At 56.0% G+C, this 25,619-nt stretch overlaps 1 protein-coding gene across 1 annotated transcript; it reads left to right on the plus strand.

Annotated features, from left to right (window-relative positions):
• The first annotated feature begins 15,734 nt into the window (after positions 1-15,734).
• LOC139254468 (claudin-4-like) lies at positions 15,735-16,381 on the plus strand. Its single transcript, XM_070873688.1, has one exon. The coding sequence runs from the start codon at positions 15,737-15,739 to the stop codon at positions 16,379-16,381; it is 645 nt and encodes a 214-aa protein (XP_070729789.1). The 5' UTR covers positions 15,735-15,736.
• The last annotated feature ends 9,238 nt before the right edge of the window (positions 16,382-25,619 follow it).

Consider the following 25,619-nt stretch of genomic DNA (forward strand, 5'->3'; position numbering starts at 1 on the left):
GTCGGAGGTGCAGTACTGAGGGAGTGTTGCACTGTCGGAGGGCAGGAATGAGGGAGTGCTGCACTATCGGAAGGGCAGTACTGAGGGAGTGCTGCACTGTCGGAGGGCAGGAATGAGGGAGTGCTGCACTATTGGAAGGGCAGTACTGAGGGAGTGCTGCACTGTCGGAGGGGCAGTACTGAGGGAGTGCCGCACTGTCGGAGGGCAGGAATGAGGGAATGCTGCACTATCGGAAGGGCAGTACTGAGGGAGTGCTGCACTGTCGGAGGGGCAGTACTGAGGGTGCGCTGCACTGTTGGAGGGGCATGACCGAAGGAGTGCCGCACTGTCGGAGGGGCAGTACTGAGGGAGTGCTGCACTGTCGGAGGGACAGTACTGAGGGAGTGCCGCACTGTCGGAAGGGCAGTACTCAGGGAGCGCCGCACTGTCAGAGGGGCAGTACTGAGGGAGTGCTGCACTGTCGGAGGGTCAGTACTGAGGGAGTGCCGCACTGTCGGAGGGGCAGTACTGAGGGAGTGCTGCACTGTCGGAGGGGCAGTACTGAGGGAGTGCCGCACTGTCGGAAGGGCAGTACTCAGGGAGCGCCGCACTGTCGGAGGGTCAGTACTGAGGGAGTGCTGCACTGTTGGAGGGGCAGGACTGAAGGAGTGCCGCACTGTCGGAGGGACAGTACTGAGGGAGTGCCGCACTGTCGGAAGGGCAGTACTCAGGGAGCGCCGCACTGTCGGAGGGGCAGTACTGAGGGAGCGCTGGACTGTCGGAGGGGCAGTACCGAGGGAGCGCTGCAGTGTTCGAGGGGCTGTACTGAGGGTGTGCTGCACTGTCGGAGGGGCAGTATTGAGGGAGCTTCGCACTGTCGGAGGGGCAGTACTGAGGGAGTGCCGCACTGTCAGAGGGGCAGTACTGAGGGAGTGCCGCACTGTCGGAGGGGCGGTACTGAGGGAGTGCCGCACTGTCGGAAGGGCAGTACTGAGGGAGTGCTGTGCTGTCGGAGGGGCAGGACTGAAGGAGCGCCGCACTGTCGGAGGGGCAGTATTGAGGGAGTGTTGCACTGTTGGAGGGGCAGTTCTGAGGGAGCGCTGCACTGTCGGAGGGTCAGTACTGAGGGAGTGCTGCACTGTTGGAGGGGCAGTAATGAGGGAGTGCTGCACTGTCGGAGGGGCAGTACTGAGGGACCGCTGCACTGTCGGAGGGGCAGTACTGAGCGAGTGCTGCACTGTCGGAGGGGCAGTACTGAGGGAGTGCTGCACTGTCGGAGGGGCAGTATTGAGGGAGTGCTGCAATGTCGGAGGGGCAGTACTGAGGGAGCGCTGCACTGTTGGAGGGGCAGTACTGAGGGAATGCCGCACTGTCGGAGGGGCAGTACTGAGGGAGTGCCGCACTGTCGGAGGAGCAGTACTCAGGGAGCGCCGCACTGTCGGAGGGACAGTACTGAGGGAGTGCTGCACTGTCGGAGGGGCAGTACTGAGGGAGCCCAGGACTGTCGGAGGGGCAGTACTGAGGGAGCGCTGTAGTGGCGGAGGGGCAGTACTGAGGGAGTGCTGCACTTTCGGAGGGGCAGTACTGAGGGAGTGCTGCACTGTCGGAGGGGCATTACTGAGGGAGCGCTGCACTGTCGGAGGGGCAGTACTGAGGGAGTGCTGCCCTTTCGGAGGGGCAGTACTGAGGGAGTGCCGCACTGTCGGAGGGACAGTACTGAGGGAGACCCGTACTTTCGGAGGGGCAGTACTGAGGGAGTGCTGCACTGTCGGAGGGGCAGTACTGAGAGAGTGCCGTACTGTCGGAGGGGCAGTACTGAGGGAGTGCCGCACTGTCGGAGGGGCAGTACTGAGGGAGTGCCGCACTGTCAGAGGGACAGTACTGAGGGAGCGCCGCTCTGTAGAAGGGGCAGTACTGAGGGAGCGCCGCACTGTCAGAGGGGCAGTACTGAGGGAGTCCTGCGCTGTTGCAGGGGCAGTACTGAGGGAGTGCTGCACTATTGGAGGAGCGGTACTGAGGGAGTGCCGCACTGTCGGAGGGGCGGCACTAAGGGAGTGTTGCATGTCGGAGGGGCAGTACTGAGGGAGTGCCGCACTGTCGGAGGGGCAGTACTGAGGGAGTGCCGCACTGTTGGAGGGGCGGTACCGAGGGAGTGCCGCACTGTCGGAGGGCAGGAATGAGGGAGTGCTGCACTATCGGAAGGGCAGTACTGAGGGAGTGCTGCACTGTCGGAGGGGCAGTACTGAGGGTGCGCTGCACTGTTGGAGGGGCAGTACTGAGGGAGTGCTGCACTGTCGGAGGGGCATGACCGAAGGAGTGCCGCACTGTCGGAGGGGCAGTACTGAGGGAGTGCTGCACTGTCGGAGGGACAGTACTGAGGGAGTGATGCACTGTCGGAGGGGCAGTACAGAGGGAGTGCTGCACTGTCGGAGGGGCAGTACTGAGCGAGTGCTGCACTGTCGGAGGGGCAGTACTGAGGGAGTGCCGCACTGTCGGAGGGGCAGTACTCAGGGAGCGCCGCACTGTCGGAGGGGCAGTACTGAGGGAGTGCTGGACTGTCGGAGGGGCAGTACTGAGGGAGCTCTGCAGTGTTCGAGGGGCTTTACTGAGGGTGTGCTGCACTGTCGGAGGGGCAGTACTGAGGGAGTGCTGCACTGTCGGAGGGGCAGTACTGAGCGAGTGTTGCACTGTCGGAGGGGCAGTATTGAGGGAGTGTTGCACTGTTGGAGGGGCAGTACTGAGGGAGTGCTGCAATGTCGGAGGGGCAGTACTGAGGGAGCGCTGGACTGTCGGAGGGGCAGTACTGAGGGAGTGCTGCAGTGTTCGAGGGGCTGTACTGAGGGTGTGCTGCACTGTCGGAGGGGCAGTATTGAGGGAGCTTCGCACTGTTGGAGGGGCAGTACTCAGGGAGCGCCGCACTGTTGGAGGGGCAGTACTGAGGGAGTGCCGCACTGTCGGAGGGGCAGTACTGAGGGAGTGCCGCACTGTCGGAGGGGCAGTACTCAGGGAGCGCCGCACTGTCGGAGGGGCAGTACTGAGGGAGTGCTGGACTGTCGGAGGGGCAGTACTGAGGGAGCGCTGCAGTGTTCGAGGGGCTTTACTGAGGGTGTGCTGCACTGTCGGAGGGGCAGTACTGAGGGAGTGCTGCACTGTCGGAGCCGCAGTACTGAGGGAGTGCTGCACTGTCGGAGGGGCAGTACTGAGCGAGTGCTGCACTGTCGGAGTGGCAGTACTGAGGGATTGCTGCAATGTCGGAGGGGCAGTACTGAGGGAGTGCTGCACTGTCGGAGGGACAGTACTGAGGGAGTGCTGCAATGTCGGAGGGGCAGTACTGAGGGAGTGCCACACTGTCGGAGGGGCAGTACTGAGGGAGTGCCGCACTGTCGTAGGAGCAGTACTGAGGGAGCGCCGCACTGTCGGAGGGGCAGTACTGAGGGAGTGCTGCACTGTCGGAGGGGCAGTACTGAGGGAGCCCAGGACTGTCGGAGGGGCAGTACTGAGGGAGCGCTGTAGTGTCGGAGGGGCTGCACTGAGGGAGTGCTGCAAATTCGGAGGGGCAGTACAGAGGGAGTGCCGCACTATCGGAAGGGCAGTACTGAGGGAGTGCTGCACTGTCGGAGGGCAGGAATGAGGGAGTGCTGCACTATCGGAAGGGCAGTACTGAGGGAGTGCTGCACTGTCGGAGGGGCAGTACTGAGGGAGTGCCGCACTGTCGGAGGGCAGGAATGAGGGAATGCTGCACTATCGGAAGGGCAGTACTGAGGGAGTGCTGCACTGTCGGAGGGGCAGTACTGAGGGTGCGCTGCACTGTTGGAGGGGCATGACCGAAGGAGTGCCGCACTGTCGGAGGGGCAGTAGTGAGGGAGTGCCGCACTGTCGGAGGAGCAGTACTCAGGGAGCGCCGCACTGTCGGAGGGGCAGTACTGAGGGAGTGCTGCACTGTCGGAGGGGCAGTACTGAGGGAGCCCAGGACTGTCGGAGGGGCAGTACTGAGGGAGCGCTGTAGTGTTGGAGGGGCTGTACTGAGGGTGTGCTGCACTGTCGGAGGGTCAGTACTGAGGGAGTGCCGCACTGTTGGAGCGGCAGTACTAAGGGAGTGCTGCACTGTCGGAGGGGCAGTATTGAGGGAGTGTTGCACTGTTGGAGGGGCAGTTCTGAGGGAGCGCTGCACTGTTGGAGCGGCAGTACTGAGGGAGTGCTGCACTGTCGGAGGGGCAGTATTGAGGGAGTGTTGCACTGTTGGAGGGGCAGTTCTGAGGGAGCGCTGCACTGTCGGAGGGTCTGTACTGAGGGAGTGCTGCACTGTCGGAGGGGCAGTACTGAGCGAGTGCTGCACTGTCGGAGGGACAGTACTGAGGGAGTGCTGCACTGTCGGAGGGGCAGTACTGAGGGAGTGCTGCACTGTCGGAGGGGCAGTACTGAGGGAGTGCTGCACTGTCGGAGGGGCAGTACTGAGGGAGTGCTGCACTGTCGGAGGGGCAGTACTGAGGGAGTGCCGCACTGTCGGAGGAGCAGTACTCAGGGAGCGCCGCACTGTCGGAGGGGCAGTACTGAGGGAGCCCAGGACTGTCGGAGGGGCAGTACTGAGGGAGCGCTGTAGTGTTGGAGGGGCTGTACTGAGGGTGTGCTGCACTGTCGGAGGGTCAGTACTGAGGGAGCGCTGCACTGTCGGAGGGGCAGTACTGAGGGAGTGCTGCACTTTCGGAGGGGCAGTACTGAGGGAGTGCTGCACTGTCGGAGGGGCAGTACTGAGGGAGCATCGCACTGTCGGAGGGGCAGTACTGAGGGAGCGCTGCACTGTCGGAGGGGCAGTACTGAGGGAGTGCTGCACTTTCGGAGTGGCAGTACTGAGGGAGTGCTGCACTGTCGGAGGGACAGTACTGAGGGAGACCCGTACTTTCGGAGGGGCAGTACTGAGGGAGTGCTGCACTGTCGGAGTGGCAGTACTGAGAGAGTTCCGCACTGTCGGAGGGGCAGTACTGAGGGAGTGCCGCACTGTCGGAGGGGCAGTACTGAGGGAGTGCCGCACTGTCAGAGGGGCAGTACTGAGGGAGCGCCGCTCTGTGGAAGGGGCAGTACTGAGGGAGCGCCGCACTGTCGGAGGGGCAGTACTGAGGGAGTCCTGCGCTGTTGCAGGGGCAGTACTGAGGGAGTGCTGCACTGTTGGAGGAGCGGTACTGAGGGAGTGCCGCACTGTCGGAGGGGCGGCACTAAGGGAGTGTTGCACTTTCGGAGGGGCAGTACTGAGGGAGTGCCGCACTGTCGGAGGGGCAGTACTGAGGGAGTGCCGCACTGTCGGAGATGCGGTACTGAGGGAGTGCCGCACTGTCGGAGGAGCAGTACTCAGGGAGCGCCGCACTGTCGGAGGGGCAGTACTGAGGGAGTGCTGCACTGTCGGAGGGGCAGTACTGAGGGAGCCCAGGACTGTTGGAGGGGCAGTACTGAAGGAGCGCTGTAGTGTTGGAGGGGCTGTACTGAGGGTGTGCTGCACTGTCGGAGGGTCAGTACTGAGTGAGTGCCGCACTGTCGGAGGGACAGTACTGAGGGAGACCCGTACTTTCGGAGGGGCAGTACTGATGGAGTGCTGCACTGTCGGAGGGGCAGTACTGAGAGAGTGCCGCACTGTCGGAGGGGCAGTACTGAGGGAGTGCCGCACTGTCGGAGGGGCAGTACTGAGGGAGTGCCGCACTGTCAGAGGGGCAGTACTGAGGGAGCGCCGCTCTGTGGAAGGGGCAGTACTGAGGGAGCGCCGCACTGTCGGAGGGGCAGTACTGAGGGAGTCCTGCGCTGTTGCAGGGGCAGTACTGAGGGAGTGCCGCACTGTCGGAGGGTTGGCACTAAGGGAGTGTTGCACTGTCGGAGGGGCAGTACTGAGGGAGTGCCGCACTGTCGGAGGGGCAGTACTGAGGGAGTGCCGCACAGTCGGAGGGGCGGTACTGAGGGCGTGCCGCACTGTCGGGGGGCAGGAATGAGGGAGTGCTGCACTATCGGAAGGGCAGTACTGAGGGACTGCTGCACTGTCGGAGGGGCAGTACTGATGGAGTGCTGCACTGTTGGAGGGGCAGTACTGAGGGAGTGCTGCACTGTCGGAGGGGCAGTACTGAGTGAGCGCTGCACTGTTGGAGAGGCAGTACTGAGGGAGTGCTGCACTGTCGGAGAGTCAGTACTGAGGGAGTGCTGCACTGTCGGAGGGGCATGACTGAAGGAGTGCCGCACTGTCGGAGGGGCAGTATTGAGGGAGTGCCGCACTGTCGGAGGGGCGGTACTGAGGGAGTGCCGCACTGTCGGAGGAGCAGTACTCAGGGAGCGCCGCACTGTCGGAGGGGCAGTACTGAGGGAGTGCTGCACTGTCGGAGGGGCAGTACTGAGGGAGCCCAGGACTGTTGGAGGGGCAGTACTGAAGGAGCGCTGTAGTGTTGGAGGGGCTGTACTGAGGGTGTGCTGCACTGTCGGAGGGTCAGTACTGAGGGAGTGCCGCACTGTCGGAGGGGCAGTACTGAGGGAGTGCTGGACTGTCGGAGTGGCAGTACTGAGGGAGCGCTGCAGTGTTCGAGGGGCTGTACTGTGGGTGTGCTGCACTGTCGGAGGGGCACTATTGAGGGAGCATCGCACTGTCGGAGGGGCAGTACTGAGGGAGCGCTGCACTGTCAGAGGGGCAGTATTGAGGGAGTGTTGCACTGTTGGAGGGGCAGTACTGAGGGAGTGCTGCACTGTCGGAGGGGCAGTATTGAGGGAGTGTTGCACTGTTGGAGGGGCAGTTCTGAGGGAGCGCTGCACTGTCGGAGGATCAGTACTGAGGGAGTGCTGCACTGTAGGAGGGGCAGTACTGAGCGAGTGCTGCACTGTCGGAGGGACAGTACTGAGGGAGTGCTGCACTGTCGGAGGGGCAGTACTGAGGGAGTGCTGCACTGTCGGAGGGGCAGTACTGAGGGAGTGCCGCACTGTCGGAGGAGCAGTACTCAGGGAGCTCCGCACTGTCGGAGGGGCAGTACTGAGTGAGTGCTGCACTGTCGGAGGGGCAGTACTGAGGGAGCCTAGGACTGTCGGAGGGGCAGTACTGAGGGAGCGCTGTAATGTTGGAGGGGCTGTACTGAGGGTGTGCTGCACTGTCGGAGGGTCAGTACTGAGGGAGCGCTGCACTATCGGAGGGGCAGTACTGAGGGAGTGCTGCACTTTCGGAGGGGCAGTACTGAGGGAGTGCTGCACTGTCGGAGGGGCGGTACTGAGGGAGCATCGCACTGTCGGAGGGGCAGTACTGAGGGAGCGCTGCACTGTCGGAGGGGCAGTACTGAGGGAGTGCTGCACTTTCGGAGGCGCAGTACTGAGGGAGTGCCGCACTGTCGGAGGGACAGTACTGAGGGAGACCCGTACTTTCGGAGGGGCAGTACTGATGGAGTGCTGCACTGTCGGAGGGGCAGTACTGAGGGAGTGCTGCACTTTCGGAGGCGCAGTACTGAGGGAGTGCCGCACTGTCGGAGGGACAGTACTGAGGGAGACCCGTACTTTCGGAGGGGCAGTACTGAGGGAGTGCCGCACTGTCAGAGGGGCAGTACTGAGGGAGTGCCGCACTGTCGGAGGGGCAGTACTGAGGGAGTGCCGCACTGTCGGAGGGGCAGTACTGAGGGAGTGCCGCACTGTCAGAGGGGCAGTACTGAGGGGGCGCCGCTCTGTGGAAGGGGCAGTACTGAGGGAGCGCCGCACTGTCGGAGGGGCAGTACTGAGGGAGTCCTGCGCTGTTGCAGCGGCAGTACTGAGGGAGTGCTGCACTGTTGGAGGAGCGGTACTGAGGGAGTGCCGCACTGTCGGAGGGTTGGCACTAAGGGAGTGTTGCACTGTCGGAGGGGCAGTACTGAGGGAGTGCCGCACTGTCGGAGGGGCAGTACTGAGGGAGTGCCGCACTGTCGGAGGGGCAGTACTGAGGGAGTGCCGCACTGTCGGAGGGGCAGTACTGAGGGAGTGCCGCACTGTCGGAGGGGCAGTACTGAGGGAGTGCCGCACTGTCAGAGGGGCAGTACTGAGGGGGCGCCGCTCTGTGGAAGGGGCAGTACTGAGGGAGCGCCGCACTGTCGGAGGGGCAGTACTGAGGGAGTCCTGCGCTGTTGCAGCGGCAGTACTGAGGGAGTGCTGCACTGTTGGAGGAGCGGTACTGAGGGAGTGCCGCACTGTCGGAGGGTTGGCACTAAGGGAGTGTTGCACTGTCGGAGGGGCAGTACTGAGGGAGTGCCGCACTGTCGGAGGGGCAGTACTGAGGGAGTGCCGCACTGTCGGAGGGGCGGTACTGAGGGAGTGCCGCACTGTCGGGGGGCAGGAATGAGGGAGTGCTGCACTGTCAGAGGGGCAGTATTGAGGGAGTGCTGCACTATCGGAAGGGCAGTACTGAGGGAGTGCTGCACTGTCGAAGGGGCAGTACTGATGGAGTGCTGCACTGTTGGAGGGGCAGTACTGAGGGAGTGCTGCACTGTCGGAGGGGCAGTACTGATTGAGCGCTGCACTGTTGGAGGGGCAGTACTGAGGGAGTGCTGCACTGTCGGAGAGTCAGTACTGAGGGAGTGCTGCACTGTCGGAGGGGCATGACTGAAGGAGTGCCGCACTGTCGGAGGGGCAGTACTGAGGGAGTGCTGCACTGTCGGAGGGACAATACTGAGGGAGTGATGCACTGTCGGAGGGGCAGTACTGAGGGAGTGCCGCACTGTCGGAGGGGCAGTACTGAGGGAGTGCCGCACTGTCGGAGGGGCGGTACTGAGGGAGTGCTGCACTGTCGGAGGGGCAGTACTGAGGGAGTGCCGCACTGTCGGAGGGGCAGTACTCAGGGAGCGCCGCACTGTCGGAGGGGCAGTACTGAGGGAGTGCTGGACTGTCGGAGGGGCAGTACTGAGGGAGCGCTGCAGTGTTCGAGGGGCTGTACTGAGGGTGTGCTGCACTGTCGGAGGGGCAGTATTGAGGGAGCATCGCACTGTCGGAGGGGCAGTACTGAGGGAGTGCCGCACTGCCGGAGGGCAGTACTGAGGGAGCGCCGCACTGTCGGAGGGGCAGTACTGAGGGAGTGCTGCACTTTCGTAGGGGCAGTACTGAGGGAGCGCCGCACTGTCGGAGGGTCAGTACTGAGGGAGTGCCGCACCGTCGGAGGGACAGTACTGAGGGAGCGCCGCACTGTCGGAGGGTCAGTACTGAGGGAGTGCCGCACTGTCGGAGGGACGGTACTGAGGGAGTGCTGCACTGTCGGAGTGGCAGTACTCAGGGAGCGCCGTACTGTGGGAGGGGCAGTACTGAGGGAGCTCTGCACTGTCGGAGGGGCAGTACTGAGGGAGCTCTGCACTGTCGGAGGGGCAGTACTGAGGGAGCTCTGCACTGTCGGAGGGGCAGTACTGAGGGAGCGCCGCCCTGTCGGAGGGTCAGTACTGAGGGAGTGCCGCACTGTCGGAGGGTCAGTACTGAGGGAGTACCGCACTGTCGGAGGGTCAGCACTGAGGGAGCGCCGCACTGTCGGAGGGGCAGTACTGAGGGAGCTCTGCACTGTCGGAGGGGCAGTACTGAGGGAGCGCCGCACTGTCGGAGGGGCAGTACTGAGGGAGTGCCGCACTGTCGGAGGGGCAGTACTGAGGGAGTGCCGCACGGTCAGATGGTCAGTCGGATGACACTTTAAACCGTAGGTCCCTGTCTGCCCTCTTGGGTGAATGCAAAATCCCACTGCACTATTGGGGGAAGAGCAGGGGGATTTCTCCCCGGTGTCCTGAGAGGTGGGGGCAATACGTATCCTTCAACCTGCACCTCAAACAAATTTCCTGGGGCACTGATCTCCTTGCTGTTAGTGGGATCTTGCCGTGCGTAAATTGCTTCCCACATTTCCCTGCAGTCGGAGGGACAGCATTTCCAAAAGTACTTTATTGGCGGTGGAGCTCCTTGGGAGGGGGTGAAAGGGACAGTCGGAATGGGAGTCCTTTGCCTCCGAAAGGGATTGTGTTCGATCCCTTGGCGCTCGATGGAATTCACATCGCTATCTCGGAACATTGCGAAACTGTTCAGCCTCCCTGCTCATTCACTGATCTTCCCTTTGGGTTTTTATTGTGATATTGATCTCCGCCTAGTGGACTACTGTGGTAATGCAACCACTGCTGTTTATACAATAAAAGGAAGTTCCAGATTGGAGCCAGCTTGAGTGTGTGTGCTTTGGTGATGGGATAAGAATATATCACACTGGCAATATGGATGGGATAATCGGATTCCCCAGCTGCAATTTGTGTTGGTGGATGATGAGTGGACAAACATTTGGCAGATGGAACGTAATGTCATATAGTGTGAGGTTATGCACTTCGGCAGAAAAAGAAATCAAAGAGCAAGTTATTATTTGAATGGAGAAAGATTGCAAAGTGCTGCAGTACAGAGGGACCTGGGGGTCCTTGTGCATGAAACACAAAAGGATAGTATGCAGGTACAGCAAGTGATCAGGAAGGCCAATGGAATCTTGGCCTTTATTGCAAAGGGGATGGAGTATAAAAGCAGGGAATTCTTGCGACAGTTGTCCAGGGTATTGGTGAGGCCACACCTGGAGTACTGCGTGCAGTTTTGGTTTCCATATTTACAAAAGGATATACTTGCAATGGAGGCAGTTCAGAGAAGGTTCACTCGGTTGATTCCGGGGATGAGGGGGTTAACTTATGAGGAAAGATTGAGGAGGTTGGGCCTTTACTCGTTGCAATTCAGAAGAATGAGAGGTGATCTTATCGAAACGTATAAGATTATGAGGGGGCTTGACAAGGTGGATGCAGAGAGGATGTTTCCACTCATAGGGAAGACTAGAACTAGGGGACAAAATCTTAGAATAAGGGGCCGCCCATTTAAAACTGAGATGAGGAGAAATTTCTTCTCTCAGAGGGTTGTAAATCTGCGGAATTCGCTGCCTCAGAGAGCTGTGGAGGCTGGGTCATTGAATAAAGTTAAGACAGAAATAGACAGTTTTTTAACCGATAAGGGTATAAGGGGTTATGGGGAGTGGGCAGGGAAGTGGACCTGAGTCCATGATCAGATCAGCCATGATCTTATTGAATGGCGGAGCAGGCTCGAGGGGCCGTATGGCCGACTCCTGCTCCTGTTTCTTATGTTCTTATGATTCCAGCCAAACAACAGAGAGAGCTTGAGACGTTCTTTGTTTTGTAGCACGGCTAAAATCCAAGTCAAATTTCGAGCACGCTGTTGACATTGCCAGAGTCCAGATCGTCGTGCCTATGGGAATAATAGAATGCTTGGGTGGGTTCCATCGCAACCGAGAGACTTTCGGAGCGTATGGTGAGTGGCTAGAAATGTTTTTCACCACAAGTAGTATCATCGAAGTCCCCGATGATGAAAACCGTAACCGGGTGGCGTTACAAAGAAAATGGGCTATTTTGTTAACTGAAGCAGGCCCTGAGGTGTATGAAACCCTGAATAATGGGCTTGTTCCTGGCAAGCCAAAGGACACACCACTGATGGAGATTCGAACAGCACCGCAGTCCTAAGCCCCTGGAAATGGCTTAAAGTTATCATTTTGGAATACGAAATCAATTCATTGACGAGAGTATCAGTGAGTACATTGTAGCCTTAAAGAAACCATCCATTCACAGTCTTTTCGGAAACTTTCAGAACCGAGCATTGCGTGGCCGCTTTGTTTGTGGGATGAAAAATTATGCGATCAGAAGAAAGATGTTGACAACTCCTAACTTGACTTTGATTTGGCTTGTCAGACAGCAATGTCGATGCATATGGCCGACCAATACTCCCAAGAATTTCGCACCATTTCCAGTCGTCAGACAACCGAGGTGAATCGCCTGCAGGTTAAAAGTAAAAGGCTGTTGAGCCCCAAGGCCTCAGCAACTGGCCAAGGTGACACAGCATTGGAGTCGTGCTATCGATGTCTGGGACAACACATTGCTCAAAGTTGTCCATATGTGAAGGCAGAGTGTTTCTTCTGCAAGAAAACTGGGCATCCTGCGAAGGCATGCCGACTGAAGGGTAAACCAACTTTCAAGGCCATAAGTAGAAATTGCCAGAAAATACATAGCATGGAAGAAAAGCAACAGGACTAGAAGGTTCTGGAGATACATGTCACCACAAGGAGCACAAGGGTTCCTAACAGCGATTCGCAAAGTTATTGTCATCCAAGTAGACATTGCAGGAACCAAGATACCCATGGAAATTGGCATTGGTGTATCCGTGAGCGTTGTACCGGAATCGCTATATCTCGACAAATTGTGTGATTTTCCACTGGAGAAATCCAAGCTAGAGCTGCAAGGCTACTCAGGGGGTAAAATGCCTGTGGTAGGTCGTATCACCGTACCGGTGAAATACAAGAATCCATTTCAGAGCTTGCCTCTCTTAGTCGTGGCAGGAGAAAAGCTTGGCTTACTAGGAAGAAATGGGTAAGGATTCCTGAAGCTGGATTGGGTCAAGAAGTTCTACAAATACTTGTATGGTCATAAGGTTACCATTGTTACTGACCATAAGTCCCTGACAGCAATCCTCCATCCAAAGTCCTCTGTTCCAACCTTAGCTGCAGCCCGAATGCAGAGATGGGCTTTGATTTTGTCAGCATATACATATGACATTGAGTACAGACGATCAGCTGATCACAGTACTGCTAGGTTGCCATCCCCATCACAAGTTACACCCAACAGGGAAGAAGTGTTTTATTTTTCACATTAATGAAAAGCCAGTCATAGCTGAAGAGATCGGGAGAGCAACCAAGCGTGACCCAGTTATGTCTAAAGTGTATGATTACATCGCAAATGGCTGGCCAAAACAGGTATCAGAGAGAGATATTCAGCCATACTTCATTCATTGGAATGAATTGTCAATGGATAACGATTGTATCATGTGGGATGCAAGAGTGGTTATCTCAAATAAATTCAGGTCCAAATTATTAGGGGACCTTCATGACCAGCACGTGGGAATATGCTTGACCAAGAGTTCTGCACACAGTTACTTATGGTGGCCAGCTCTAGATAAAGATATAGAGTACATCGTCAGTCAGTGTACGACATGTCAATCAGTAAGCAAGCAACCACCATCAGTACCATTACAGCCATGGAAATGGTATCCCAGGATGTGGCAAAGGCTACATATTGATTTTGCTGAGCTAGAAGGACAGCAAATATTCATTGTGATTGATAACCATTCAAAGTGGGTAGAGGGGTTTTCCCGATGCGGAAAATGACAAGTAAAACACACAAGTAAGACAACTTGCGAAGATTGTTTTCTTCATATGGCCTCCCAGAAGAAATTGTGTCTGATAATGGGCCGCAATTTTGTTCAAAGGAATTTGCACAGTTCACGAGCAGAAATGGTGTGAAACATACCAAAGTTCCACTGTAACACCCTGCTTGAAATGGCACTGTACAAAATTGTAAAACATGCCCTCATCAAGCAGATGTCGGATCCAAATCCAAAGAAACGGCTGCTGTCATTGGACCACAAATTAGAAAATGTTCTAATTACTTATCGTAATACTCCTCATACAACTACTGGTAGAACACCAGCAGAGTTGTTTCTCAAATGACAGCCACGAACCAGATTCTCGTTGTTGAAGCCAAACTTGGCACAGTCTGTAGAAGAGAAACAATGAAGACAGAAAGAGAATAATGATGGAGGTTGAGTAAAAGAGAGAAGTGTGAAATTGAACCAGAATATGAGCGAGTGAAGAACCATCACCATAAATGGTTAACGTAGTAGTGAAGATATGTGGTCAAGATGTTTGATCATGGAAAGGTTAGGTTTCTTCACACTGATCATATTTTACCTACAGATGTGGAAGGAGTTGAAAGTAGGAATGATTCGATTATTTCTGATGAGTCAAATAGTCTTATTACAAGCAGAGTACCAGTAGCAAATCCTACATCAGATGTACTAGACACAAGACCAAGAGAAAGTCACAATTTACGTCTGAGTGCGAGTCAGGCAGACAAACAGTCTGAAGTTGCAGAGAGTCAAAATGTAGATCAAGGATTGCCCTTGGAGAAAAACTCTCCTCAGGCTCAGCCTAGAATGAGCCTAAGTTCAACGCCATGTTTGGAAAGTTCTGTTCGAGAGCGAAGGTATCCTCTTCGAAACAGAAAACAAGCGGTTAAGTTTGAATTGTAAAGATGGCAAAATAAGTCCATATCTTTTGCTATGTATAACCATGCAAGTTAAATATGATGATTATTTTGTTATAATTACTTCTTCATTAAGGAGGGAGATGCACCACCTAGTGGACTACTGTGGTAATGCAACCACTGCTGTTTATACAATAAAAGGAAGTTCCAGATTGAAGTCATCGAGAGTGTGTCTGCTTTAGTGATGTCGTAAGAATATATCACATTTATCTTCCTCTTTTTACTCCCCCCTTTCACCCACTCCATCTTCCTCTCCTCCTCCTTCTCTCTTCTCCCTCTGCATCTTCTGCCCTTCCTCTCACTCCCTCATTCTTTTTCTCTGCTTTGTGCTCTTCCTCTCCTTCCTCCGCATCCCTGTTCCTCAACCAATCTTTCCCTTCCTTGTCCATCTATTTCCCTCTCCTCCTGCTCTTCTTCCACTCCACTTCCTCCTCCTCCTTCCCCTCCTCCTCCACCTCCCCCTCCCCCCTCCCCCTTCTCTGTCTCTCTGTCTCCCCTCCTCCCTCTCCTCCCCCTCCTCCCTCTCCTCCTCCCCCTTCTCTGTCTCTCTGTCTCCCCTCCTCTCTCTCCCTTCCTCCCCTCCACCTCCTCCCTCTCCTCCTCCCCCTTCTCTGTCTCTCTGCCTCCCCTCCTCCCCCTCCTCCTGCCCCCTCCTCCCTCTCCTCACCCCCCCTTCTCTGTCTCTCTGTCTCCCCTCCTCTCTCTCCCTTCCTCCTGCCCCCTCCTCCCTCTCCTCGCCCCCCCCTTCTCTGTCTCTCTGTCTCCCCTCCCCCTCCCTCCCCTCCCCCTCCTCCCTCTCCTCCCCCTTCTCTGTCTCACCTCCTCCCCCTCCCCTCCACCTCCTCCCTCTCCTCCCCATTCTCTGTCTCCCCTCCTCCCCCTCCCCTCCACCTCCTCCCTCTCCTCCCCCTTCTCTGTCTCCCCTCCTCCCCCTCCCCTCCACCTCCTCCCTCTTCTCCCCCTTCTCTGTCTCTCTGTCTCCCCTCCCCCTCCCTCCCCTCCACCTCCTCCCTCTCCTCCCCCTTCTCTGTCTCCCCTCCTCCCCCTCCCCTCCACCTCCTCCCTCTCCTCCCCCTTCTCTGTCTCTCTGTCTCCCCTCCCCCCTCCACCTCCTCCCTCTCCTCCTCCCCCGTCTCTGACTCTCTGTCTCCCTTCCTCTCTCTCCCCTCCTCCTGCCCCCTCCTCCCTCTCCTCGCCCCCCTTCTCTGTCTCTCTGTCTCCCCTCCTCTCTCTCCCCTCCTCCTGCCCCCTCCTCCCTCTCCTCGCCCCCCTTCTCTGTCTCGCTGTCTACCCTCCGCCCCCTCCTCCCTCTCCTTGCCCCCCTTCTCTGTCTCTCTGTCTCCCCTCCCCCTCCCTCCCCTCCCCCTCCCTCCCCTCCCCCTCCTCCCTCTCCTCCCCCTTCTCTGTCTCTCTGTCTCCCCTCCCCCTCCCTCCCCTCCCCCTCCCTCCCTTCCCTCTCCTCCCCCTTCTCTGTCTCCCCTCCTCCCCCTCCCCTCCACCTCCTCCCTCTCCTCTCCCTTCTCTGTCTCTCTGTCTCCCCTCCTCCCCCTTCTCTGTCTCTCTGTCTCCCCTCCCCTCCCCCTCCCTCCCCTCCCCCCTGCAGGGACGTGTCCAGCCGTGACGAAGAGCCAGCCATGCCTTCGCTGGGTGTATGCCTGCAGCTGACGGGGGTGTGCCTGTCGGCGCTGGGCTGGCTGGGGGCGGTGGCCTGCTGCGCCCTCCCCTTCTGGAAGCACACCACCTTCCTGGGCCTCGGCGGGATCAAGCAGAAGATGGTCGATGGCCTCTGGTTCACCTGCTCCCTGCCGGGCCCGGGGAAAGCCAACTGCAAGGTCTTCAGCAGCTCCCACAAGGACCTCGGCCTGGATTTCTACGTGGGCCGGATCCTGACCCTGGCCACCATCACCATGGCCTTCCTGGGCCTCCTGATCAACTGCCTGGGGGCCCGGTGCATCAGCTGCGTGCCCGACAAAGGGGTCAAGGCCAAGCTGCTGACTGCCTCGGGCCTCATCTTCATCCTGGCCGGCCTCGCCCAGCTGCTCGCTGTCTCCTGGCCGGCCTACATCCTGGCCACCGAGTTCTACCACCCCCTGGTGGCCGAGATGCTGGTGATCTCCATCGGGCCCTGCATCTACCTGGGCTTGGCCGCCGGGACCCTGCTGCTGCTGGGGGGCTGCATCCTGGGCTGCTGGTGCTGCCGGAGAAGGATGAGCGGGGCTGAGGGCGGGCGCTACCCACCGGGCAGAGGGCCGGACCAGGCCTGCAAGGATTTCGTGTGACGGGGCTTCTCACCTGCACTGCGCCACCCCACCCCTCCCCCCCCGCAAAAATCCCACTCCCCAACTCTGGAGATAACGCCCAGCCTCATTCCACCCCCCCCCCCACCCAAACTCCCACTCCCCAACTCTGGAGACAACGCCCAGCCTCATTCCACCCCCCTCCCCCCAAAATCCCACTCCCCAACTCTGGAGACAACGCCCAGCCTCATTCCACCACCCCCCCACCCAAAATCCCACTCCCCAACTCTGGAGACAACGCCCAGCCTCATTCCACCCCCACCCCCCGCAAAATCCCACTCCCCAACTCTGGAGACAACGCCCAGCCTCATTCCACTCCCCCCCCCCCCCCCAAAATCCCACTCCCCAACTCTGGAGACAACGCCCAGCCTCATTCCACTCCCCCCGCCCCCGCAAAATCCCACTCCCCAACTCTGGAGACAACGCCCAGCCTCATTCCACCCCCACCCCCCCCCCGCAAAATCCCACTCCCCAACTCTGGAGACAACGCCCAGCCTCATTCCACCCCCCCCCCCCCCAAAATCCCACTCCCCAACTCTGGAGACAACGCCCAGCCTCATTCCACCACCCCCCGCCCCCCACCACCCACCCCAATCCACCTCCCCTGTGTAGGGCTTGAAAACCTCACCGTTGAAAATCAGCAACAACTTTCCAAGAAAATGTCGGGATAATGCATCCAGCGTAAGGCCCCCGTCAACCGAGCTCTGCGATTAACCTTTTTAAATATTCTGTGTAAATGCAACACGTACAACGCAAAAGCTGTAAATACCGACGTCCTGTAATCTGTGAGAACGTCTGGAGACTTGTGTTTCAAATGCGTAATGTGAATCTGTGCTCACGATGAGAAAGGTCTGTTGAGAAACCCCAACACAACAAAAGCGAGACATAGAAACACAGAAAATAGGTGCAGGAGTAGGCCATTCGGCCCTTCGAGCCTGCACCGCCATTCAATGAGTTCATGGCTGATCATGCAACTTCAGTACCCCTTTCCTGCTTTCTCTCCATACCCCTTGATCCCTTTAGCCGTAAGGGCCACATCTAACTCCCTCTTGAATATGTCCAACGAACACAACTCAACAACTTTCTGTGGTAGAGAATTCCACAGGTTCACCACTCTCTGGGTGAAGAAGTTTCTCCTCATCTCGGTCCTAAATGGCTTACCCCTTATCCTTAGACTGTGACCCCTGGTTCTGGACTTCCCCAACATCGGGAACATTCTACCTGCATCTAACCTGTCCAGTCCCGTCAGAATTTTATACGTTTCTGTGAGATCCCCTCTCATTCTTCTAAACTCCAGTGAATATAAGCCCAGTCGATCCAGTCTCTCCTCATATGTCAGACCTGCCATCCCGGGAATCAGTCTGGTGAACCTTCGCTGCACTCCCTCATGGATAAGGTGGATGCAGAGAGGATGGTTCCACTGATAGGGGAGACTAGAACTAGGGGGCATAATCTCAGAATAAGGGGCCGCCCATTTAAATCTGTGATGAGGAGGAATTTCTTCTCTCAGAGGGTCGAACTCACTGCCTCAGAGAGCTGAGAAAGCCAAGACTTTAAATAAATTTAACATAGAAACATAGAACATAGAAAAGACAGAGATAGCTTCTTCACTGATAAGGGAATAAGGCTTATGGGGAACGGGCAGGGATGTGGACTTGAGTCCATGATCGGATCAGCCATGATCATATTAAATGGCGGAGCAGGCTCGAGGGGCCATATGGCCTACTCCTGCTCCTAGTTCTTAAGTTCTTAATAGCAAGAACGTCCTTCCTCAGATTAGGAGACCAAAACTGCACACAATACTCCAGGTGTGGTCATCTGTAGCAACACCTCCCTGCTCCTATACTCAAATCCCCTCGCTATGAAGGCCAACATGCCATTTGCTTTCTTCACCGCCTGCTGTACCTGCATGCCTACTTTCAGTGACTGATGTACCATGACACTCAGGTCTCACTGCACTTCCCCTTTTACTAACCTGTCACCATTCAGATAATAACCTGCCTTCCTGTTTTTACCCCCGAAGTGGATAACCTCACAGTTATCCACATTATACTGCGTCTGCCGTGACTGTAAGAAACTTTTGTCGAATTGTAAACACCGACACTGACAATGTAAAACGCATGAACTATGATCAATCAGACACAGTGAGGTCCATGATAGTGCTAGACTACAGATAATAGCGACCAGTTTCCCAAAGTGCTAATGTGTGCTCAAGGAATGATATCGATCATCCGCTGGATCAAATGATGCATTCGATGGGTGGAAGGTAGCCACGGAAACAACATGAGCAAAGTCAAGGGACAAATCTCTCAAGTGGCACAGACATCGGGGGCTTGGGGGTGGGTGAGGGGGTGGGAGGGTGAGGGAATCAATGGACAATGGACAACCTCAAAGCTCCCCTGATGTGCCATCTCCTGACGGGTGTCCGCTATCTCCGGCTCCGCGGCAACTGCGAGCCAATGTCTCCCCCCGCCCCATCCCCTGTGCTGTGACAACTGGGTTCAGCCGCCTCATCCCCCGGTTAACAAATGTGGGGAGCACGCTCTCACCTGGGGGGTCTGAAAGCCATGTGTTCTGCACCCCCGCTCCAGAGACTCCAGACCCGTAATCCAGGCCAAATCTCTCGGCGCCAGTACCGAGGGAGCAACGCGCGGTCTTAAACCCGAGGGGCCCCATCTGCCCTCTTGGATGGGACGTAACAGATCCCGCGGCCACTATTTCTGAGAAGAGCAAAAGCGGGGGAGGCGGGGGCCGGGGGGGGGGGTGTGGGGGTGGGGGTAACTGGACCTTCTCCCGGGTGTCCAAACAGTCGGGATAAATGGGTCATTTTCCGTTTGGCAAACAGTGACCAGTGGGTGTGCTGCAGGGATCAGTGCTGGGTCCTCAACTATTTACAATCTATATTAATGACTTGGATGAAGGGACCGAGTGTAATGTAGCCAAGTTTGCTGATGATACAAAGATGGGTGGCAATGCAAATTGTGAGGAGGACACAAAAAATCTGCAGAGGGATATAGATAGGTGAAGTGAGTGGGTAAAAAATTGGCAGGTGGAATATAATGTGGGAAAATGTGAGGTTATCCACTTTGGCAGAAAAAAATAGAAAAGCAAATTATAATTTAAATGGAGAAAAATTACAAAGTGCTGCAGTACAGAGGGACCTGGGGGTCCTTGTACATGAAACACAAAACGTTTGCATGCAGGTCCAGCAAGTGATCAGGAAGGCCAATGGAATGTTGGCCTTTATTGCAAGGGGGATAGAGTATAAAAGCAGAGAAGTCCTGCTACAGCTGTACAGGGTATTGGTGAGGCCACACCTGGAGTACTGCGTACAGTTTTGGTCTCCGTATTTAAGGAGGGATATACTTGCATCGGAGGCTGTTCAGAGAAGGTTCACTCGGTTGATTCCGGAGATGAGGGAGTTGACTTATGAGGAAAGGTTGAGTAGGTTGGGCCTCTACACATTGGAGTTCAGAAGAATGAGAGGTGATCGTATCGAAAATATAAGATACTGAGGGGGCTCGACAAGGTGGATGCAGAGAGAATATTTCCACTCATAAGGGAAACTAAAACTAGGGGACATAGTCTCAGAATAAGGGGCCGCCCATTTAAAACTGAGATGAGGAGGAATTTCTTCTCTCGGAGGGTTGTAAATCTGTGGAATTCCCTGCCCCAGAGAGCTGTGGAGGCTGGGTCATTGAATATATTTAAGGTGGAGATAGACAGATTTTTGAGCGATAAGGGAGTGAAGGGTTATGGGGAGCGGGCGGGGAAGTAGAGCTGAGTCCATGATCAGATCAGCCATGGTCTTATTGAATGGCGGAGCAGGCTCGAGGGGCCGAATGGCCGACTCCTGCTCCTATTTCTTATGTTCTTATGTCCCGGGGGGCAATATTTATCCCTCGGCCAACGTCGCTTAAAAAAAAAACAGATGCTCTGGTCATTTATCACGTTGCATGTTTGTGGGAGCTTGCTGTGCCCCAAATGGCTGCTGCGTTTCCCACATTCCCGCAGTGGCTACACTGTTAAAAAAAAAGTACTTAGTTGGCTGTGAGGTGCTCTGGGTTGTCCTGAGGCCACCCCAGAGGGTTGGGGGGGCTACATAAATGCAAGTCTCTCTTTCCATTACAACTGGCGTGTCACCTTACATGAAAGCATGAATCACTCCCAGGGCACATACGCATGGCCTATCATGATCGTAAAGCCCCCTCCTCATTGTCCCAACCTCAGAACAATGGCCCCCTTCTGCTGCCCACCCATTGACCATGCGACCCCTGACCTACAAGTTGGAAACAGTGAATTGTGGGTAGCCTCTGTGCATTGTGGGTCAAAGCCTGTGTTGACGGCTACTACTTGTATTAAACAATAAAGGTTTCTCTTTTTAAATACAGCTGTGGTCTGTTATTAGTGATTTTGAGGCCTTCTCCCCACTCCCCCAATAGTGGAGGCTGCCCTATCCATCGAGTTTTTCCCCCACTTCCTGTCCGATTAATAACTGACTTACACGTCAAGTCTTTTCCCCGACAAACAAGGCTCTGTGTCGGCCGCTTACCCTCCCGTCCCTTTCTCCTCCTGCGGCCCTGTCACGAATGCTCCCTGTAAAGTCCTTACTCTGCGGCATGAAACCACACGGGGCACATTCCGGGGACAAGGCCACTCTGTGACCTCAACTCTTTATTACAGGACTCCAGGAGTGATGACCCAGCGTGGGATACCTGTGATCAGGTAAGGAGTGTCTCCCACAAGTTCACCCCCTGTGGTCAAGGTGTGCATCTAAGTTGAGGGTGTACAGTAACACAGTGGTGTCACATTGTGGTTACATACATGACATCACCTTCCCCTCCCAAAGTCTTACTGGGATCATAGGTTTAGTCTTTCAGGTGGTCTATGCTCCCTCGTGGAGTGCTGCAGTTGGGGCTCTGGTTGTTGGACACTGATGTGAGCGTCTGTCACCTGTGGTGATTCCGGACTGTCCGGGTTGACCGCAGGGACTGTGCATTCTTCTGATTGCTCTTGTTGCTCATTCACTGGCGGTGTGGTGAGCTCCATCTCATGGACTTCCTCAGGTTCCTCCGTGTCCATGCTGAACCTTTTTTTTACTTGGGCCAGATGCCTACAGCATATCTGGCCATTGTTGAGTTTTACCACGATGACCCTATGCCCCTCTTTGTCAATTACAGTGCCCTCACCCCATTAGGGCCCCATGGCGTGATTGAGGACGAATACAAGATCATTTATTTCTATACATCGCCCCCTCGAATTACGGTCATGGTACTCGTTTTGTGACTTGCGCTTACCCTCAACTATGTTGGTCAGGACTGGGTGGATGAGGGACAACCGAGTTTGGATTGTCCGTTTCATGAGTAGCTCTGTGGGCGGGACCCCCGTGAGCGAGTGCGGTCGGGATCTATAGACCAGCAGGAGGCGCGATAGGCGGCATTGTAGGGAGGGTCCTTGAATCCTGAGCACGCCTTGTTTAATGATTTGGACCGCATGTTCCACCTGGCCATTGGAGGCCGGCTTGAACGGCGCAGTCCTGACGTGGTTGATGCCATTGCCCGACATCAACTCTTGGAATTCGTAGCTTGTGAAACATGGACCATTGTCACTAACCAGGATGTCCGGCAAGCCATGGGTTGCGAAGATCTCACGTAGGCTTTCCACGGTGGTGGATGACGTGCATGAATTCAGGATGATGCACTCGATCCATTTCGAGTGCGCATCTACTACAATGAGGAACATCTTCCCCATGAACGGGCCCACGTAGTCAACATGAATGCGTGACCATGGCCTGGTGGGCCAGGGCCACGGGCTGAGCGGGGCCTCCCTGGGGGCATTACCCAGCTGGGCACAGGTCGTGCACCTGCGAACACAGTGTTCCAGGTCTGAATCAATTCCCCGGCCACCACACATGTGACCGGGCAATGGCCTTCATCAGCACAATTCCTGGGTGCTCGCTGTGAAGTTCCCTGATGAATGCCTCCCTGCCCCTCTGGGGCATGACTACCCGGCTGCCCCATAGCAGGCAGTCGGCTTGGATGGAGAGCTCATCCATCCGTCTGTGAAACGGTCTGACCTCCTCGGGGCATGCTCCGTGTGCGGGCGCCCAATCCCCAGTCAGGACACATTTCTGAATCAGGGATAGGAGGGGATCTCTGTTGGTCCAGATTTTGATCTGGTGGGTTGTGATGGGGGAGCCTGCGGTGTCAAAGGCATCAACAGCCTTGACCATCTCAGCGCTTTGTTCCGCTGCCCCCTCGGTGGTGGCCAGTGGGAGCCTGCTGAGCGCGTCAGCGCAATTTTCAGTGCCGGGCCGGTGCCGTATGGTGTAGTCATAAGCAGCCAGCGTGAGAGCCCATCGCTGTATGCGAGCTGATGCATTGGCATTGACAGCCTTGCTGTCTGACAACAGGGATGTTAACGGCTTGTGGTCCGTCTCTAATTCAAACTTCCTACCAAAGAGGTACTGATGCATTTTTTTTACACCATAGACACATGCGAGTGCCTCCTTCTCAACCGTCCCATATCCCCGTTCTGCTTGGGAGAGCGACCTGGAGGCATAAGCCACAGGTTGTAGTTGACCCTCAGCATTGCCCTGCTGCAACACGCACCAAACCCCATAGGACGATGCATCACATGTCAGAACCAATTTCTTACAGGGGTCGTACAGGGTCAACAGCTTTTTTGAACAAAGCAGGTTCCGCGCCCGATCGAAAGCCCGTTCCTGACAGTCCCCCCAAAAACCAATCGCAACCTTTACGCAGGAGCACGTGCAGCGGCTCCAACAATGTGCTCAAGTTCGGCAGAAAGTTCCCGAAGTATTTCAACAATCCCAGGAATGAACACAGCTCCGATGTATTGCAGGGCCTGGGTGCTCGTCGAATCGCCTCTGTTTTGGATTCGGTGGGCCGGATCCCGTCTGCAGCAACCCTCCTGCCCAGAAACTCAACCTCAGGAGCTAAGAACACACACTTAGACTTCTTGAGTCGCAGGCCTACCCGGTCCAGTCGGCGTAGCACCTCCTCCAGGTTGTGGAGGTGTTCCTCGGTGTCTCGATCCGTGATGAGGATCTCGTCCTGGAATACGATCGTTCCGGGGATGGATTTGAGCAGGCTTTCCATGTTTCTTTGAAAGATCGCGGCCGCTGATCGAATGCCAAACGGGCACCTGTTGTAGACAAACAGCCCCTTGTGCGTGGTGATGGTGGTCAGTAGCTTGGATTCGTCGGCCAGTTCCTGGGTCATCTAGGCTGAGGTGAGGTCCAACTCGCTGAACAGTTTGCCGCCTGCCAGCGTGGCGAAGAGGTCCTCCGCTCTCGGGTGCGGGTATTGGTCTTGTTGGGACACCCGATTGATGGTGGCCTGGTAGTCGCCACAGATCCTGACAGAGCCATCTGCTTTTAGGACGGGAACGATGGGGCTCGCCCAGTCGCTGACTTCAACAGGCGAGATGATGCCTTCTCTCTCAACAGCCGGTCCAATTCGCTCTTGATCTTTTCCCGCATCACATACGGCACCACTCTGGCTTTGTGGTGCACTGGCCTGGCGTCCGTGGTGATGTGTATCACTACTTTGAAAGTCCCGATGCCAGGTTGGAATAGTGAATCGAATTGTTGTAGGGCTTGTGAGCACGAACTTGGCTCCACAGATGACATTGCGTGAACATCCCCCCCATTTCCAGTTCATCTCGGCTAACCAGCTCCTCCCCAACAGTGCGGGACCATTGCCCGGGACAATCCAGAGCGGCAGCCGATTCACTAACCCATTGTGTGTGACAGCCAACATTGCACTGCCTAGCACCAGAATGATTTCTTTAGTGTAAGTCCGTAATTGTGTCTCAATACGTGCTAATTTGGGTCTACTGGCTTTAAGTGGCCATAGCTTCTCAAATTGCTGGACGCCCATGAGTGACTGGCTGGCCCCAATGTCCAGCTCCATGTGTACTGGGATACGGTTTAATAAAACCCTCATCATCATTGGTGGTGTATGAACTGTGAATATTCGCCACATGGACCCGCTGAACCTCGGCATCCATCGATTTGCCCCAAAAGTCATCCTGCCTTAAAGGATCCTCTTCTGGTCCATCCGCCTCATATATTAGTCAGGTTCAGACTTCCTGCACATTCGAGCTAAGTGGCCACTGAGATTGCAGTTCCTGCAGACAAACTGTTGAAATCTGCAAGATCTGGCTGGGTGTTTTCCCCCACACCTCCAGCATGAGTTAAAGTTTCCATTGTTGGGGACAAAGGGACTATGGCCAGGCATTCCGGGCTGACTGTCCCTTTGACTGCTCTTAAGTACCCTATTGGTGGGTGTCAGTGGCCCCATCCCGGGCCGCATTGTCCGCTGTGATGGCGTGAATGTCCGTTCAGCCTGCCATTGTCTCTGTTGAAGTCCTACCCTGGGGTCTATTGCTGCCTGGGGAGTGTCGGACTGCCCCTAGCTGCCTGCGGGGCTCTGAGTCGCATTGATGATGTTGACTCCCTGATCCCTCGCCGCGTTAGAGGCAGAATTACGCGCGTATATTATTTTCATCTCTTCCTCCCCCGCCATGAAAGTTTGAGCTAACAACACCGCCACTTCCAAGATCAAATCCTTGGTCTCAATTAATTTGCAGAAAATTCCCGAATGACCGATGCCCTCGATAAAGAAGTCCCTTAGCATCTCCCCACTGCAGGCGTTTGTGAACTTACAGAGGCTGGCCAAACGCCGGAGGTCCACTACGAAGTCCGGTATGCTCTGTCCTTCACGACGTCGGTGAGTGTAGAATCTGTGTCGGGCGCCATGTGTACGCTACTCGCCGGTTTGAGGTGCTCCCCGATCAGTTTGCTAAGTTCTTCAAAGGTTTTGTCCGATGGCTTTTCAGGCGCTAGTGTAGGGGATTTTTGCTCTGCCCAATTACGGGGGCCTTTGGTGGCTGGTGATGTATTGGACCTCTCTGTCCCTTCTAGGGGACGGCCCAGCAGCTTATGGCTCGCTGACCACTAAACCGGCGGTTTCGAAGCGCCCGAGCACCCCTATCTGGTTCTAAGCTCAGAATTCTGGTGGATTATGAGCTTCCACAAGGGAAAACAAAACACTCAGAGACAAGTGGCCCTTGGAACAAAAAGAAACCGGGTAAGTCCAATTTATTAACCACGGTAAGTTTCCAACAAGGTCAAACTTTATCGAAACACATAGCTGACACACACTTCGAAACTATGAAAATCTATGGGAAGAAA

Source organism: Pristiophorus japonicus, unplaced genomic scaffold (genome assembly GCF_044704955.1).
Source record: "Pristiophorus japonicus isolate sPriJap1 unplaced genomic scaffold, sPriJap1.hap1 HAP1_SCAFFOLD_543, whole genome shotgun sequence".
NCBI lineage: Eukaryota > Metazoa > Chordata > Chondrichthyes > Pristiophoridae > Pristiophorus > Pristiophorus japonicus.

What these genes read in the sequence shown, in the direction of transcription:
- LOC139254468 (XM_070873688.1), top strand. Translation starts at nt 15,737, where the DNA reads ATGCCTTCGCTGGGTGTATGCCTGCAGCTGACGGGGGTGTGCCTGTCG.